Raw genomic sequence first — 17,912 nt, 5'->3', positions numbered from 1 at the left:
GACCTATAAATTATGTGTATTAGAGCATGGAGGGGGATGGTTCTTAAGATTTGAGTTTTAGATTATTGTTGCTTTTTAAAATAACATTATTTCTATTGATATCATCCTTTTTTTTTATTGCTTCCCAGCACAGTTCCCATTTTACAGGCAGATTATAAAGGCAGGGACATTCTGTTATTTCTTTGATACAGCTGGGGATTTCAGACTTCAGCTTCCCCCTCTCTCCTTTACTAAAGAAGAAAATCAATATATGTGTTGCAATGTATGTTCAACTGTGAGTGTAAATATCTAACAATAACTTGGGCTGTTACAGTTGAAGTGAGAAATGCTGCAACACCAGAAAATTCCCATTCATTTACCCCAAAGTGGGATGATAGAACAAGTCTAATCCTTCTTCAATAGATTTGCCTTTCTGGTCTCCTCTCCTAGCAATCTGCTAGACATGCTAGACATAGACACAAATACATTATTCTCTTGATTTAAAACATTCCATATTTGCCTATCACATGTGTGATAGGCCAGAATTTCTCAATATGTTATACATGTTCCTTCAAAGTCAGATGCCATCATTATTTTCGACCTCATAAATAGCCATTCTCCCCACACATAAAATATATACTCCAGCCACACTGGTCTCTTTTTCCCTTAAACCCTCATTGCTTTTTTTTATGCCCTTTCCATCCCTCTCTGCCTGGTGAAGTCCTTGCTATTCTTCAAGTTCCAGGTCAAATGTCACCATAATCACTTCCTGACCCACCTATGCAGAAAGATTGTTGCCTTCCTCTTTTGTTAATAACCCTGTTGTAACATTCACCAGTTTGACATTTTCTAACTGCTAGATTTTTTAGTGAGCATTTATTTTTCCTCTCCCAAACTGGTTAGGGCCTGTGTTCTTTTTGTCACTCAGAAGCAAACCTTAACAATGGATATCTGTTGAACGAATGAGTGAACCATGAATATATTAGTAATGATTTAATTAAAGATTCAAAGTATGAATACTGGAGACCATATTTAGGCAGAGCCCAATCCAAAGATATACTAGGTATGTCTGGCAAGAGGATAAAGGAGAAAGCAAGATATGAAGGCTTGAGTTTAGTAGGAATTTAGAATGATGAACCATTCATTCAACCAGTGGTTAAAATGTACACTTGTCCTTAAGGAGTTTAGTGTCTGTGATCAAGAAAAATGATCATACTTGTGTTCTTAGCTCAAGCAGCTTTTCTAACAGGGTAGCAGTGCTGTGTGTTTTTTGCCACTGATAATAAATACACGTTTCCCTTCTTTCCCAATAGCCCGGAAACTGAAGAAACTTGGGAATCTGAAGCTACAGGAGGAAGGGGAGGCTTCCAGTGCCACCAGCCCCACTGAGGAGCCAGCCCAGAAGCTAGCAGTGTCACATATTGAAGGCTATGAGTGTCAGCCCATCTTTCTGAATGTCCTGGAAGCCATTGAGCCAGGGGTGGTGTGTGCTGGACATGACAACAACCAGCCTGACTCCTTCGCAGCCTTACTCTCTAGCCTCAATGAACTGGGTGAAAGACAGCTTGTACATGTGGTCAAGTGGGCCAAGGCCTTGCCTGGTAAGTGGGGGCATGGGATATGGGATATCATATTTAGTGAATGTTCCTTTGGGCCAGGCACCACATCTGTTCCTTTCCCATATGTTAACTCATGCAATCCTCACCATAACCTTGTGAGGGGAGAGAATGGTAAAAATCCCCATGTTAAAAATAAGGAAACTCAAAAATCAAGAACAGCATTACTGAGTATCCCATATGCCTCACATCAGCACACAACAATCATGTTCAACCCACAAATTTAGTCAGCAAATTTCCTAATAATCATGGATCACACAGACATATCCTTATATGCCTTAAGATGCTCTTCTACATGTGCAAACACAAGTTCACTCCAAAGATAATATTGAACCTAACTGAGAATCTATTTTCACTTTTAGGACCCATACCATGGGAACTCTTGTAATATGGTATGGTAGAAGGAACATGGGGTTGGAAGTCAGAACACTTGGGTTCTAGCCTTAGCTCTGCTGGTAACTCATTACGTGATCCCTTCCCTTTCCTGGTCTCTGTTTTTCCATATGTATAATGTGTGAAAAGTGGTTTGGACTCTATTAATAGTTTTCCAGTTTTACTTCAAGGGAATTCCCTGATAAGTGCTCTTAAAACTATCTTAGGGAATTCCCTGGAAGTCCAGTGGTTAAGACTCTGTGCTTTCACTGAGGGCATGGGTTCAATCCCTGGTAGAGGAACTAAGATCCCACAGGCTGCACAGTGTGACCAAAAAAGAAAAAAATAAAATAAAATAAGAATTTTATTAAGCCTTAATAAAATAGGATCATCATAGTGGAAGGGTATATTAAGTGACAGTGAAAGAAATATGAAGTGTTTGTCTAACTTCTGCAAGTTTACCTCCAGGGATGAGGAACTCACTTCCTCCCTTGGCCATCTGTTATTTGAAAAGAAATAATTATTCAAATATTAGAGTTTAAAGAAGCCTCAGAGATCCTCTATCCCATATGCCTCTTATCACATCCAATGATTCACAAATGTTCCTTTAGCAGCCAAACTCTTTATTTCTCAAAAACATGGTACACATCCAAGTGGAGCTGGTTGATTTAGAGCCAGTGCCTCTCCCTCACTACGCCTAGAAAGCCTCAGCTCACTCTTGCAGAATCTTAGGGCTCTAGGGAACACAATATGGAAACAAGTGAAGCATAAACTCTTTAAGGATTCTCTTAATCCTAAACATCCATGATTGAAAGATTCTTCTGAATCATCAACAACCAAACCTCTTCTTGTAGAATCAAAGATTAACCTGCCATTTAATAACTGCCAATCAGTTGGGAATTTATATTGAGCAGTTTCATTTGTATTACCTGATTTGATCCTATAAGATTTCTTTAAAGTAGGGATTCTTTTCCCTATTTTATAGATAAAGAATGAAGCTCTGAGAGTTGATGTTTGCCCTACAGTTGCACATTCAGAAGATAGCAGGGCCAGAACTTGAGCCCAGGTCCCCTCCTGACTCCAAATTCCCTCCTCATCGAACTCTACCCCATAGTCTGTGTAGCACCCTTGTAGATCTCTAGCCTTGCGTTTTACAACGAGGGGCCAAGTTATCCAAAGCCAGTTGGGTCATAATGTGGAAGACATTGCATGGTGACTGTCAAGCCCCTTTTTTGTCTTTCCAATTCACAAGGCCCAGATACAATCACCAGATTGTCCCTACACCTTCTTAGCTTGGAAATCTGAGGTTGACTAGCCAATAAAATCCCTGGGAAGAAGGCACAAGGGCACTGTCTGTGTATGCACTGTGCCAAAAACAGAGTTCGCACAGGGAAGAAAAATACAATAATAATAATAATAATAATAAAATTAAAAGTTGCTTTAATTCTTATCAGTTATTCAGCTGAGTGTCTTGATGTTATATATCTAACAGAGATTCTGTCAGACAATACTTTGGCCACCTGTTGCAAAGAACTGACTCATTTGAAAAGACCCTGATGCTGGCAAAGATTGAAGGTGGGAGGAGAAGGGGATGACTGAGGATGAGATGGTTGGATGGCATCACCGACACAATGGACATGAGTTTAAGTAAACTCTGGGAGTTGGTGATGGACAGGGAGGCCTGGCGTGCTGCAGTCCACGGGGTCGCAAAGAATTGGACATGACTGAGCGACTAAACTGAGCCGAACTGAACAGAGATTCAGTTTAATCTTTCCAAGCAGTTGCCAGACACCTGATTGTCCCATTTTATAGGCTACAGAAGTTTTTCTTACATATGGTTCCACTTAATCCTTATAGCAATTGTATGAACCATAGGGGCTTTTACTCCCATTTCATATGACAAGGTTCAGAGTGGTAAATTAACTTGTTCAATTTAGTGACTTAACAAATACAGCCATAGCTTGAGCGCACACCCTGTGATTTCCAGTCTTAGCAATAACCTAGTGCAAATCATTACAACAGAATTTGTGTAACTTGGAGTCACTGGATTTCCTCAGCCCAACCTCCAGGATGAGAAGCTGTCTCCTTACATTAACAAGTCTGCAAGATAATATCAGTTCACCATCCAGCTTGTCCAAGGAAATGATCTTTGATCCTGAGTCATTTAAGAGAATAGCCTCAAAAGAAAGCCAAGTACTACATTCATTAGAACTGTTATTCATGTTATCAATAATCACCTACTAATTCAAGTTATTTGCTCATTGAACAGACTGAGCTCTTGTCCTTTGAGAGGCACTGTGCTGGTACCTACTTATATAAATTTTGTTGTGAAGTTTTCTTTGATAGTGATAGTACATGTAAATTGCCTTGTATGGCACCAGCACATTAATAAATGATAACTATTGAGGGAGAGTGAATAGATTGTATGTACATAGTATATTTATAATCAGTTGTATATGGCTTGGCATCTTAGCTATACACTAGTGTGACTTTGAGCAAATCACGTGTCTTCACGTACTTCTGTTTCCTTGTTTGTAGAGATGGTAGAGCAGATGCTACTTTGCAGACTGTTATCAACAAAGAAATTATGTATAAAGAGTACAATAGATGGAACATAAAAGAGTCTCTGTAAATAGTGGCTCATTATTATAAAGCTTGAGAACTAAACCACTAAAATCATTTTAAACTGCCACTAACTTTGCCTAGAAGTTCATTCATAGGTCCCAAAGATGAATTGTCTTCTTTGAGGAACTTGGCTGTCAGGTGCACTAAAGCAGCAAAGATTTCCTAATTGACCTTTCTTTAGGCATGTTCTTCCAGAGGTTTCTGCTCAAGATTGCTAAGAAGTGATGTTGATTGGATTCTCCTGAGAAAACAGAGTCTCTAAGAAACTGCCTCTGCTCCCTAATCTCTTTGGTGTGTTTCAAAACTTGAAAATGACTTCTCTCTGGTTTTTCCAAAACAGCCTGATGCAGTGCCAAATAGGAGTTGAGTGCATGTATGTTGAAGGAAACCTGTAGGCTGAAGCTAGTGTTTCCTCAACTCATGCCTTGACAGCCATACTATCTGAGCAGGCCTTTTCAAAGGCTGGACATTGGAGAAAAGAGTTAGGTATTATAATGAGATTAGACCTATAGAAAACTTAGCCTGCTATGTTGCTGATGTGTACATAGTAATTAGGTTTGAGTTCTAAGCAGCTCTCACTAAGGACCATTAACTAGTATTAAGCCAAACTAAGCTATCCCCTTTTTCTCCTATGTTAGTTCTCTGACATCTCAGTGAAGGAAAAAATCATTAGTATTGACGACTTCCTTGGTACTAGTACAGTTTAATCCTCAAACCTCCATGAACCCTCATATTCACATCGTCACCAACCGAGGCTTTCTTTGATTCCCACTGCCACCCACCCCAGAGGTTCGAGGTTCAAGGTTCAAGCTCCTGGACTCCTCCCAAAGAGATTCTTGAATGTTACGTGCTTGACCCTGGCTTTTTGCCCCCTGCTGGAAAGAGTCCATCCCAGACATTCTGTTCTATAGAAGGGCTTCAGGCAGGAAATACTCTGGTGTCTGAGGCTACATATCAGGCTACATACTGTTAGCATATCACTACCAGTGGAGGTAGGAGGCACATGCCTGGGAGCTAAGATTGCAGTCAAGGGTGGTGATGTGAGGAACTCTAGCATCCCTGATGTCTGGTACACTTGGGACCTAAAGGAAACAAAAAAGGGAAATAGGGTGTGTGTGTGGCAAGGACCAACCAAACAGAACAATGTATCTAGATAGTGTAGATTTCAGACCTGACCCTATGGCTAAGAAAAACTTGTGACCTTGGTAGTTTTGAGCTGTGACTTCTCTGGCCCTCAGTTTCCTTGTTGGCAAAATAAGTGTCACATTGCCCACACTCCAGGGTAATTGTGAGAGCTAAATGAGGTCATCATCAGGAAAGTTAGAAGCATTATCTAAATTCATATAAGCATTCCTAATAAGGTATAGCAAGACAAAATTTTAGCTAATTCTGGATCAAATGCGGTACTGTTAAGGGATAAGCTCTGAGGTGATACTCTAAGTATCCAACTGTTTGGAAACCTCCAGGAGAACAGAGCCATATCTGTTTTACCTATGTACTATTTGTGGAGGCAGCATTTGGGAAGTTTAAGGGAGGTAATTTGAAGATCATCTAATTCTCATTTTATTAAATGAAAAAAAAAATGATAGTCCTTAATCCATTTAATTAATATTTCTCAAACTCCTACTCAAATACTTGAGCTGTTTTATATACTAGCGAGGAAAAAATGAAAAAAAAGGGATGGTCCCTGTCTTCAAGAAGCTCTAAGTCTTGTGGAGGAGACAGATAAGTGCATAAATAAATTTCAGTGCAGTGTAATGAGTGCTATAATTGGATGGACATACTTAAGATTCAATAAGATGGTAAAAGAGGAATCAATATGTCTCCTGCTTGGATGTGTTGGAAGAGGCTTCACAGAGAAGGTAGCCTTCCAGTGAGTACTTGAAAAATGAGTAGACATTTGTCAGATGGAAAGTCTGGGAAGGGAAGAACACATTCTAGGGAAAGACAACTGCCTGTGCAGAAATAGCAGAGATTTAGAGGCATGAAGTATGTTATGTGTGTTCAGCAAATTGTGGGTTTTTCAGAATAGCTAGAACCTAAATTATGAGAAGGTAAATGATAAGAAGTTAGTCTAAGAAGGTAGGTCATAAAGAGCCTGTTTGTGTATACATAATGGCAGTTGACAGGAATGGCAGTAGGGTAGGAAACTAGCGGTTCCAGGTACTTGTTGAATAGAAAATAATGGAGAGGAAGTGGGAGGCAGGAAAAGGACTGGAGAAAAGAGATGAAGCCTGAAGGTAAAGAAGAAGAAGGCATGGCTGTCAAAGGAATTTCACCATATGCTGATATGTAATAGTATCCCTTCTCCAGGGTTGTTAGAGGGTACAAACAAGATTATAGCTAGAAAAGAGCTTGGTAAAATGAAAAATGTTGTTCATGTGAGAAAAATGATTATTACACTGCATCTTCAGAAAGGCAGTGAGCCTTTCTGATGATCAAGAGCATGGGCTTTGGAATCAGACTGGCTTTGGAACTTGATATGGGAGTTACTAGCCTTATGATCTTGGACAAATTCTTGAACTTTTCTGTGACTCACTTTTACTGATTCACAGACTGGGCACGATAATATACACTTTATTGGATTTTTGTGAGTATTAAATGAATTAAAATAAGTAATATAATAAAGTTAATTCATTGTAAGCAGTCAGTGTTAGATTATCATTCTCTTCCAATGGGCAGTGCACTCTTTGCCTCCATTACCATCTCTTTCGAGCAGCTTGATGAATTAGGGAGCACAAATGATTATACCCACCATATAGTTTGTTCTCCTCTTACTCCCAGCACTGATGGTCCCTGGGTCTCCTCAGGGGCAGCCCGAGTACCAGAAATTCTCAGTCCAGCAGAGTCCCAGACTTCATTTAGACCATCAGTGCTCAGTCTGACCATTGCCTCTGTCCTATCTCCAGGCTTCCGCAACTTGCACGTGGATGACCAGATGGCAGTCATTCAGTACTCCTGGATGGGGCTTATGGTGTTTGCCATGGGCTGGCGGTCCTTCACCAATGTCAACTCCAGGATGCTCTACTTTGCTCCTGACCTGGTTTTCAATGAGTAAGTACTTATGGGCCCATAACTCACATAGACACAGACCTGGTTCATGGCGATGATGGTAACGGAAGTAATGGTGAGAGTTATTTCATTTGACCTTTACATGAGGCAGTAGAGGCCTAGCCAACCTATTCAGTCTAAAGTGGCTTTGCCCAGCTGAAAGGCCAATTGATAGGAGGGAAGAGGGGGGAAGGCCATCACTTTTCCTGATCAAGACACAATCCTGGTAATTTGGCAGTGCTTCTGACCTGCTTTTAGCTTATCTCAGACCCTCATATCAGGGTCCTTCTCCTTCACTCTGGGAAACATAAAGAGTGAACAGAAACACTCTAGATCTGAAGGCTGAAGCTCCTTTGGTCCCTTTGCTACCACCAAAAGCTACTGCCAGTCACCTTTTGTTGAGAAACTCCTATGCGCCAGGACTATACTAAATATTTTCCTAATTCTTTCTCATTGAGCCCACATTTTATCAAGTTAGCATAACTTGATTTCACCTTTAAAATATTTTTTAATGGATGGGGGAAATTAGGCTCAACAAAATAGTGATTCATCCACCAATCTTAAATAGTTAGTGCATGTTGGCAACAGAGTTCAAAGTATGACTGTGTAACTCTCAGCTTTTATACTGCCTCCTGGTGGTAAGTGATGAAGAGGAGCAACTCCACCATTTTCTGGCATGTGACCTTGGCCCAGTCAGTTTCTTCTTCTTAAAAACAAGTTTAATTAATACTTGCCCTGCCCACCAGCTCTATTTATCCTTCATAAATTAAACCAAGAGCTCAAATTTTAGAAGTATACTTTTCTTAACTGAAACCTCTGTTGTATTATTTCCTACATCATTGTCTGATTAACAGTTTCCTCAGCTGTTAATAAAACAAAACTTTCTTCAATGGTTGGTTATGACAACTAAAATACGAGCTAATGGATGCGAAATGTCTGGCTCACAATGGGCAAGAAATAAAAAGAAGTTTCTTTCCAATATTCTCTTTTCCTAGTGGTGATAATATTTTCTGTGTCTCTATTTGAGGTCCCTCATGGTATTGTGAATGTTGTTGTTCAGTTGCAGGAGTCGTGTGTGACTCGTGACACCATGGACTGAAGCACACCAGACTCCCTTGTCTTTCATTATCTCCTAGAGTTTACTCAAATTCATGTCCGTTGAATGCTATCTAACCATCTCATCTTCTGCCGCCTCCTTCTTCTTTGCCTTCAGTCTTTCCCAGCATCCGGATCTTTTCCAGTGAGTCAGGTCTTCACATCAGGTGGCCAAAGTATTAGAGCTTCAGCTTCAGCCCTTCCAATGAATATTCAGGGTTGATTTCCTTTAAGATTGATTGGTTTTATCTCCTTGCAGCCCAAGGGACTCTCAAGAATCTTCTCCTGCACAATTCAAAAGCATCAATTCTTGACCCTCAGCCTTCTTTATGGTCCAATTCTCACATCCGTACATGACTACTGGAAAAATATAGCTTTGACTAAACAGACCTTTGTTGGCAAAGTGATATCTCTGCTTTTAACACACTGTCTAGGTTTGTCATAGGTTTCCTTCCAAGGTACATCATCTTTTAATTTAATGGCTGCAGTTACCATCTGCAGTGATTTTGAAGCCCAAGAAAATAAAGTCTGTCACACTGCTTCTACCTTTCCCCCTTCTACTTGCCATGAAGTGATGGGATCAGATGCCATGATATTAGTTTTCTGAATGTTGAGTTCTAAGCCAGCTTTTTCACTCTCCTCTTTCACCTTCATCAAGAGGCTCTTTAGTTCCTCTTCACTTCCTGCCATTAGAGTGGCATCATCTGCATATCTGAGGTTGTTGATATTTCTCCCAGAAATCTTGATTCCAGTTTGTGATTCATCCAGACTGGCATTTTGAACGATATACTCTGGATATAAGTTAAATAAGCATGGTGACTATATACAGCCTTGTCATATTCTTTTTCCAATTTTGAACCAGTCTGTAGTTCCATGTCTGGTTCTAACTGGTGCTTCTTGACTTGCATACAGGTTTCTCAGGATACAGGTAAGATAGTCTGGTATTCCCATTTCTTTAAGAATTGTCTGCAGTTTGTTGTGATCCACATAGTCAAAGGCTTTAGCATAGTCAGTGAAGCAGTAGTAGATGTTTTTCTAGAATTACCTTGCTTTCTCTATGATCCACCAAATGTTGACAATTTGATCTCCGGTTTCTCACCACAGAGAACCCCTTTGGTCAGGGAATGAATTGACCTTTCCTCTCCTCCAGCCCTCTAACCCAGAAGAACCTTAAAATAAAATCTACAGGCGAGTGGTTCCTCCCATTACAGCAATGCCATATGGGGGAAAATAAATGTCCCCAGCTGCCCTCTTCCAACTCAGCCAGCCCTGGTAGCCAGAAGCTAAGAATAACCATTGAGCTTTTGGCACAACCTGCTTTATGGTTTCCAGATATCCAAAGAGGTACTTATGATGCCATCTTCTGGGTCAGGCCTTAAAAAGCCCTCTTCCTGTTCTCCTCTTGCTGCTCTCCAGTGATTAAATCCGCTATTGGGCACCTACCCCATCTAGAGCCCAAAGACCTTTGAACCTTTGTAAGGTGATAATTGGCTATTTTCTAAATCTTCATTTCCTCTTCCACCTCTGTATATATATGTGGCACCCTACCTCAGCTTTCTAGTCCACTTCCATGCACCTCATCAAAAGGTACTATAGGATTCCACACAGAGTCAGAGTCCTCCATGAAGCCCCAGGGCTCCTGAAATATCAGGTCCCCTTCCTCTTATGGGAACCGACTATGTTAGAGCTCTTAAAATTCATAGAATCATCTAAACCAATGCTTCTCAATAGGGATTGACTTTTCCTGAGGAAATGTTTTTCATTGTGTAGTACATTCTTGCATGTTGGAATATGTTTAACATCCCTGGTACCTGCCTCAGTTCAGTTCAGTTCAGTTCAGTCGCTCAGTCGTGTCCGACTCTTTGCGACCCCATGGACTGCAGTATGCCAGGCTTCCCTGTCCATCACCAACTCCCGGAGCTTACTCAAACTCATGTCCATTGAGTTGGTGATGCCATCAACCATCTCATCCTCTGTCGTCCCCTTCTCCTGCCTTCAATCGTTCCCAGCATCAGGGTCTTCCAAATAGGATCCTAGTCACTGTGACAGCTCAAACTGCCCGCACACACTAAGGTGGCAGTACCCCTCCAATTAAAAGCTATCTGTTACTGCTAACCTCCTCAAGGTACTAATGGGGAAACTGATGCCCAAATAAAGAGACTGGGACTCTGGGCCAACTCATTTGCTGATCTTTCTGATACCAAACTTGTCATCAACCTCACTTTCTTCTTTTCTCCTCTGCTCTTTGTAGAGAACATAGTCTGTGAGAGTAATGGGCCTGAACCCTAGCTGTGCAACCTTAGGTAAATTACTGAACTTCTCTGAACCTTATTCTCCTCATCTGTAGAACAGTGAATAGTATAACAATGACACCTTCCAACGTATCATTTTTTGAGCGATTATTATATGCCAGGCACTGTGCTCCATCATTTTTTCTAATATTCACCTACTCTCTTTTAATCCCACCTACCTCTGCTCACCTCTTGGATTCCATCCCTGCACCTTCTTTTCTGCCTTGTACTTTCTATCCCTTTCTTTCCATTAGTTGTCCCCCATTCTATTTGCCCTTTCTCCTCATGTCTTACTCCTTTCCCCTTTGAATTCCTTCCCTTGCCTTTCTTCCCTCCTTTCCCTACTGTCTCTGTTCCTGGGACCTTCAGCAGAGTTATAGCAATACTTCATGTCAGGATCACAATTTCAGTGGTAAAAATACTGCAGTGTTTTCATCAACAAAGGCTTGGAAGCACAGTAGAGACCAGAGCAAGGCCATACCCCAAAATTCAGCAGATCTTATTCAAAAATTCTGTAGGAAGAAAGAGCTTGGAGCAGCACTGTTCTGGTCAATGATTTGTGATACTACCCAAGGTGGCTCACATGGTAAAGAATCTGCCTGCAATTCAGGAGGCCTGGGTTCAATCCCTGGGTCGGGAAGATCCTCTGGAGAAGGAAATGGCTACCCACTCCAATATTCTTGCCTGGAGAATCCCATGGACAGAGGAGCCTGATGGGCTACAGTCCATGGGGTCGCAAGAGTCAGACACCACTGACCAACAAACACTTTCACTGTCTAAACACTTCCTTTCTCTAGTTGGGCTCCAGCCTGCTTTAAATGCTTCTGCGCTATCTGCTCCTTCTTTTCCCTCTTTCTCCAGGCCAGCCAAAATCTCTCTGAGATAGGATTCTGAGCTTCCACCCAGACAGTATCAGGCCTGCTCAGCCTGTCAATGAAGCTAGTGGTTTGGGGACCAAAATGTCAAACCATAAGCTACAGGTCCAATCTCAGTGGTCTTTTTCCTCACTACTTAAGTGAGTGTCAAATTCCCTTTCCTTTCTCTATAAGATATGAAATCAATTTCTCTCTCTCTTCCTCCCTGCCTCTCTCTTTCTCTCTCTCTCTCTCTCTCTCTCTCTCTCTCTCACACACACACACACACACACACACACACACACACACACACACACACACACAATTTCTGACGTGCTGAAGACCAGGAAGTTCTACTAGCAGAATGGTGTATCTGTGTATCTTTTCTTACAGGCTTGTCATAGTCAGTCATGGAACAGAGATGTTGCTCTCCCCGAGAAGCTGTCCAAGCTGTGGCTACTTCTCTATATAATTTATGGGTGATAATGTGATGATCTGTTCACAAGTCACTATAATAAAGGCAGCTCATACGTTTTTATAACTCCCAAACCGTGGTAAAGAACAGCTAGTATATAAAAGAGTAGGCTCCCCTTCAGCAGGGGATATTTAGATTGGATATTGAGAAATATTTTATGGCTGATTTGATAAGCACTGGAACTCTTTTAAAGGGACAATGGGGAATCTCCTTTTCTGGAAGTTTTTAAAGAAATAATTACATTTCTAGTAGAGTATGTGTGGCCACTTGGGAATCCTGGTGTCCTTATGTCAGGAGTTGATTTCTAAAGCCTGTTTCTTAGAAATTCTTCAAGTTTGAATATCTGGGAGGCTGGTTCTGACTCTGGCTGTAGCTGCAATATTAGAACTGTAGTCAGGGAGACCATGTGCCATCATTGTATTCATTTGGTTAGGCTTTCCTTTCCCTGTCTCAGGAAACAGGAGGGGTATGGGGACCTGGAAACTCCATGTGCTAACCCATATCCTGGCCAGGGAAGATGAGTAGTTATCAAGATATCATGATTTTGGGAAAAAAAAAAAAAAAAGAACAACTTGTTCCTTGTCAGTGAAGCACCAGCAAGAGAAACATCAAGCTCTTCTTGGAGAAACTGGAAAGGGGAGGGCACCCACAGACATTCTCTCTGGGTTTATTCTAAGCCTTCCCTTACCCCTCTCTTTTCTCTGTGTGTTTCCTTCCTAGGTACCGCATGCACAAGTCCCGGATGTACAGCCAGTGTGTCCGAATGAGGCACCTCTCCCAAGAATTTGGATGGCTCCAAATCACCCCCCAGGAATTCCTGTGCATGAAGGCACTGCTGCTCTTTAGCATTAGTAAGTGCCTGAAAGGGTAGAGAATGCCCCTAGGGTACATAGGGAATCAGAGGAGAGCTGCTTTTTCATTAAAGGATTATCAGTAAGAAGCCAGCTCCTGAATATTTCCCTTCTTTCACCCTCCCTCCTCCACTCTGCCTTAGCATCTTTTTCCCTAACAAGGATGAATTTCATGGCTAGAGACCAATTTCTTTGCTACAATTCAACCTCCATTAGATCCCCACCTACCCCCAATCTTTCTTTGGGACAAGGCCTTTTTGGCTAGTTTTAGCAGGTCTCTGAATTTTTCCATAGCTTCTACCATAGAAAGAGGGAAGGACTACCTTATATTTCTTGTAGGGTAGAAGGGCTTGCCTCCTGGAAGGAATTTCTTCTTCTGCCAAAAAGACAAGGTCTATGTAAGCAACTCAGACAAGGCTTATTTGGCAGCCAAGGAATATTTCTTTAATATCTCTTCTAAGCAGAGTGCTGTCTTAGCCCCTATGGGGGAGATAAAATTTGATATTCAAGGCCACATATTTTAATTGTCTAATTCAGAGCTGGACTGTGGATAACGTAAAACCAAGAAATGTATAGATGCGAAGACTAGAGAAAGGAAAGGCTCAGTAAATTTTATTTACTTGATGCCCTACAGACTAGGTCCAGCTAGCCTTTTCCCTAAGACCTTCCTGGCAGACTTCCTGAAGGCCCTAGGCATATAGACCTCAAGTGACAGGAAGGCAAGTCGATGGCTCCCTCCTTGTGGGGGTGGGGGTCAAGTTTGTGGTCAGAAAACCTGGTGCTTTGTCTAATGCTCCTTCGTGGGCATGCTTCCCCTCCCCATTTTGTCTTCATCCCACATCAGTTCCAGTGGATGGGCTGAAAAATCAAAAATTCTTTGATGAACTTCGAATGAACTACATCAAGGAACTTGATCGTATCATTGCATGCAAGAGAAAAAATCCCACATCCTGCTCAAGGCGCTTCTACCAGCTCACCAAGCTCCTGGACTCTGTGCAGCCTGTAAGCAAACAATGGAGGGTGCTTTGTCAGGGAGAGTAGCCTGATAGAGCCAAGCATGATAATATGCTCTTCTAGGGTCTGGCACCACCTGTTGGGAGGTGCTTCCATTCCCCTCTGGCTTTGAGTGTGCTCCAGGAAGAAAATCCAATGAAGAAGAAAGGAACACAGGTCACAGTGTCCCAGCTGGATGTTGTGAAAGAGGTGGAGGAGTTGAGAACAGAGCAACTGGGACTCAGAGAAGGGGCTTAGAGTAGATAAGTTCTTTAGGCAGACAAAACAGACCTGGATGTTTTCCCCCTCTTCCCTGAGTCATGTGCATGTGTGTGTGTGTGTGTGTGTGTGTGTGTGTGTGTGTGTGTGTGTGTGAGAGAGAGAGTGTGTGTGTGTGTGTGTGTGTGTGTGCTGGGGAAAAGGAACACCCAGTCCTGAGTCAGAGAGCTTGCAGTGGTGTAAGAGATCTCTTGAGAGCTCTCAGTGACTCCCTGGAGACAATTTAGTGCACATGTGTGTGTATGCACTCACGCACACAAACACATACACACACTCAGAGGCCCAAGGACATGAAAGGAAGGAGGAGGAAATCAAAGGCTGTGGGGGAGACCCTGACAAGAAGCCAACTCCTTGTCAACCCTGTTTTCTCCCTCTCTTATTGTCTCCCTGCAGATTGCACGAGAGCTGCATCAGTTCACTTTTGACCTGCTAATCAAGTCTCACATGGTGAGCGTGGACTTTCCAGAAATGATGGCAGAGATCATCTCTGTGCAAGTGCCCAAGATCCTTTCCGGGAAAGTCAAGCCTATCTATTTTCATACTCAGTGAAGCTTTGGAAGCCCCCATTTTCTTATCCCACCTCACTCCCTTTTTCAGATATCTTCTGCCTGTTTTAACTCTGCACTACTTCTCTGCAGTGCCTTGGGGAATTTCCTCTATTTATGTACAGTCTGTCATGAAGATGTTCTTGAATTCTATTTGCTGGGCTTTTTTTCTCTTTTCCTCCTTTCTTTTCTATCTCTCCCTATCTGACTCTCCCATGGCACTTTCAGACTGTACTCCCTGCTGTGGCTCTTATCTGTGTTTTGAATGCTGTTGTATTTCTTTAAATCTGTGATGATCCTCATGTGGCACAGTGTCAAGTTGTGCTTGTTTATAGCACTGTACTGTGTGCCAGCTACACAAACGTTTACTCACCTAATGCCACGTGAAGTTTAGAGAGCTAAGAGTATCTGGGAAAACAAAAGACAAACAAACAAACAAAAAACACACTAGGGTTTTTCCCTCTTAAAAAATATTAAAGCAAACAGAAATTACCAAAGAGTCCAACAGTAACTAGAATAAGGTGAAAATTGCAAGCCCATGGGGAGTCACTGCTTTTTTTCCCCAAACCCTTTCTCCCTGGAAGACTTTATTTTCTGCCAATGGCTATTGCCATTAGAGGGTAGGGTGACCCCAGAACTGAGGTGGATGGGGGGCAGATTTAAGATAGGGCAGATGGATCACCAGTACCTGCCCACAGCCTTGGCCCCTGAAAGCTAAGCTGTTCAACTGCAGCACAATTCATGGTACTGAAAAATGTGCTTCATGTTTGAAAACCTGTCTGTTGGGAATGCCTCCCCACACCAGTCCTTTTTCTCTTGCATCCTCTGCCTCCACCCTCAAATTGACTTTCAATATCTTTTCTAAGAGCTTTGAACTGAATGTTCTCTCTAGCCAAAACTTGGCTGCTTCCACTGAAGAATCAGACCAGCAAGAAGGAGAGGGAGATCTGACCTTTTGTAAGGCCTCATTCTGATCCAGGTCTGCTTTCCCATTTGTGGCCCAGGGAGGAGCCTGGGGCTCGAGTCAGAGGAAAAGGAAGTGGTGGCTTGACTGTTCTCCTGCGTAGGACACTGAAGATTTGATCCTTCTTTGCCTATACCTTTAAGAGACCTGAATGTTTTCTCCCTGACTCCATGCAGCTGCAAGCATCATCCATCCTCCCTTCTGTGTTTTGTGGGCCTGAACTTCACCAGACTTCATTACAGCCACAGTGGTGAAACTTGTCCACTCCTTGGGCATGTTCAGACTCTCTGCTAAGAACTCCCACCCCCAAGAAGGCTAGCAAGTCAGCAGTCTTGATGTCTAGCTCTAGATGCCAGTAGGCTCGAAGACTTCTTACTGTATGTCTCTCATCAACTGAACTCGCAGAACTCTGGAGACCTTAGACAAACTGGAAAGAAGGCATCAATGGGATTGGACAAGCTGGGCGTCTTGCCCTTGTCCCCCAGAGATGACACCTTCCCACCAAGTGAAGAATGCCCACTTCCTCCTTCAGAGCAGCTAAAGGGGCTACCCAGATCTGTGTTGAAGAGAAAACTCTGTTACCAAGGTGAGAAAAATGAAGGCACTAGAACCGGAAATCCTGTAAATGCTCTCCTTTCCACCCAACATATCCACCTGCAGAAGTCAGGGGAAGAAGAGAGAAGAAATCAAGAGAATACTAACTAATAAATTAAAAGTTTTCAGAAGCAAAGTCTAAAGCCAGATGGGCACCATCTGGTGAGTTTATTCACCATCCGCCTCTGCTGGTGATTCTGGGCTCTGACATTGGCCATACTCACTCAGCCACCTTTGTTGCTGCCTCTCGGCCAGAGGAAGCTGAAATATTGAAACTACCGAACCATGGCCTCCTTTAGAAAGGTCTGGTTGGTGTAGCTCTGATGGGCTGCCACCTATGAACTTGGTGTGTTCCTGGGACACTGGTTTCATATAGTCCTTTGGCACTCCTTTGGTCTGCTGACTTTGTCCCCCAGTCACGAGTACTGGGGAATGCCTAACTACTTTCTCATCTTGGCCACTGCCTCTTCACATAGCTCTTAAATTCATCTGCTAAACAACAAATTAGAGGCCAGTCACCAAGCTGCCCGTTTCAGCTAGTTCACTCTAGTTGTTGTTGAGAAGATCGTTTCTGAGTGACATGATATGATCTACATGGGTTTCCTCCCCTGATTTCTGCTGATATTAATAGCTAAATGAACCTGCAAAACAGCGTCTTTAAATAACAAGGGAGAGGGGAACTTAAGATGTGTGTTATACCAATCCAAGTCTGCTGGACAAAACTAAAGCTGACAGGTTCTCTTTATAGGGTAAGATAGAACAATTCTATTTTTCTTTGTTATGACACCATTTGGCTTATATAGGCTTACAGGATCACTTTTAGCTGTTTTAAAGAGAAAAAACCCCACCACTCTATTCATTTAAACTGGGTTACTTTTTAATAGTTCCTTTACATCTGTTTTGAAATGATCCTCATCTTTTGTGGTACATGAATTTGAGTGTATCATTCTAATACCTCTCCTTGTAAATACTAGATGCCCTCCTTTCCATTTCTCTGGCTATCAAGGTTTTCATCTTTATAGATTTCCCAATCGTGACTCTTGTCTTTATGAGTATATGTTTTTCACTTGTGAAAGCCAAAAATCAGTGAAATGGCAGTGTAATTAAAAACAGACACAACTAGATTACTCTGAACTCCCAAATGGCAAGACTAAGGGAAAATGGCCTAAACAAGGATTTAGGTGTACTGTTTTTGCACTGGGGTTTCAGTGAGCAAAAGAGATTTTAGCTTAGCTTTGTCTCCCACAGATGAAAGGGGGATTTTTTTTTCTCTTTTGGCCATTGTTGTTCCAGCCAGCGTAATTGACAGAAGTCTCATTTTGCATGCA

At 42.2% G+C, this 17,912-nt stretch overlaps 1 protein-coding gene across 2 annotated transcripts in view; it reads left to right on the top strand.

Moving 5' to 3' along the window:
• AR (androgen receptor) overlaps window positions 1-17,706 on the top strand; it is a 202,595-nt gene extending 184,889 nt beyond the window's left edge. For both annotated transcript variants that reach the window (XM_081567536.1, XM_081567537.1), the window contains 5 exons: window positions 1,293-1,580; window positions 7,502-7,646; window positions 13,079-13,209; window positions 14,054-14,211; window positions 14,875-17,706. In XM_081567536.1, the coding sequence (XP_081423662.1) occupies window positions 1,293-1,580; window positions 7,502-7,646; window positions 13,079-13,209; window positions 14,054-14,211; window positions 14,875-15,030 (878 nt within the window). In that variant the 3' untranslated portion in view covers window positions 15,031-17,706. The remainder of the gene's footprint in view (window positions 1-1,292; window positions 1,581-7,501; window positions 7,647-13,078; window positions 13,210-14,053; window positions 14,212-14,874) is intronic.
• The last annotated feature ends 206 nt before the right edge of the window (window positions 17,707-17,912 follow it).

The sequence above is a fragment of the Giraffa tippelskirchi genome, chromosome X (genome assembly GCF_054371585.1).
Source record: "Giraffa tippelskirchi isolate mGirTip1 chromosome X, T2T-mGirTip1v1.2.pri, whole genome shotgun sequence".
NCBI classification, from domain to species: domain Eukaryota; kingdom Metazoa; phylum Chordata; class Mammalia; order Artiodactyla; family Giraffidae; genus Giraffa; species Giraffa tippelskirchi.
Note: the sequence above shows the minus strand (reverse complement) of the source record. Positions and strands in the feature narration are given on the sequence as shown.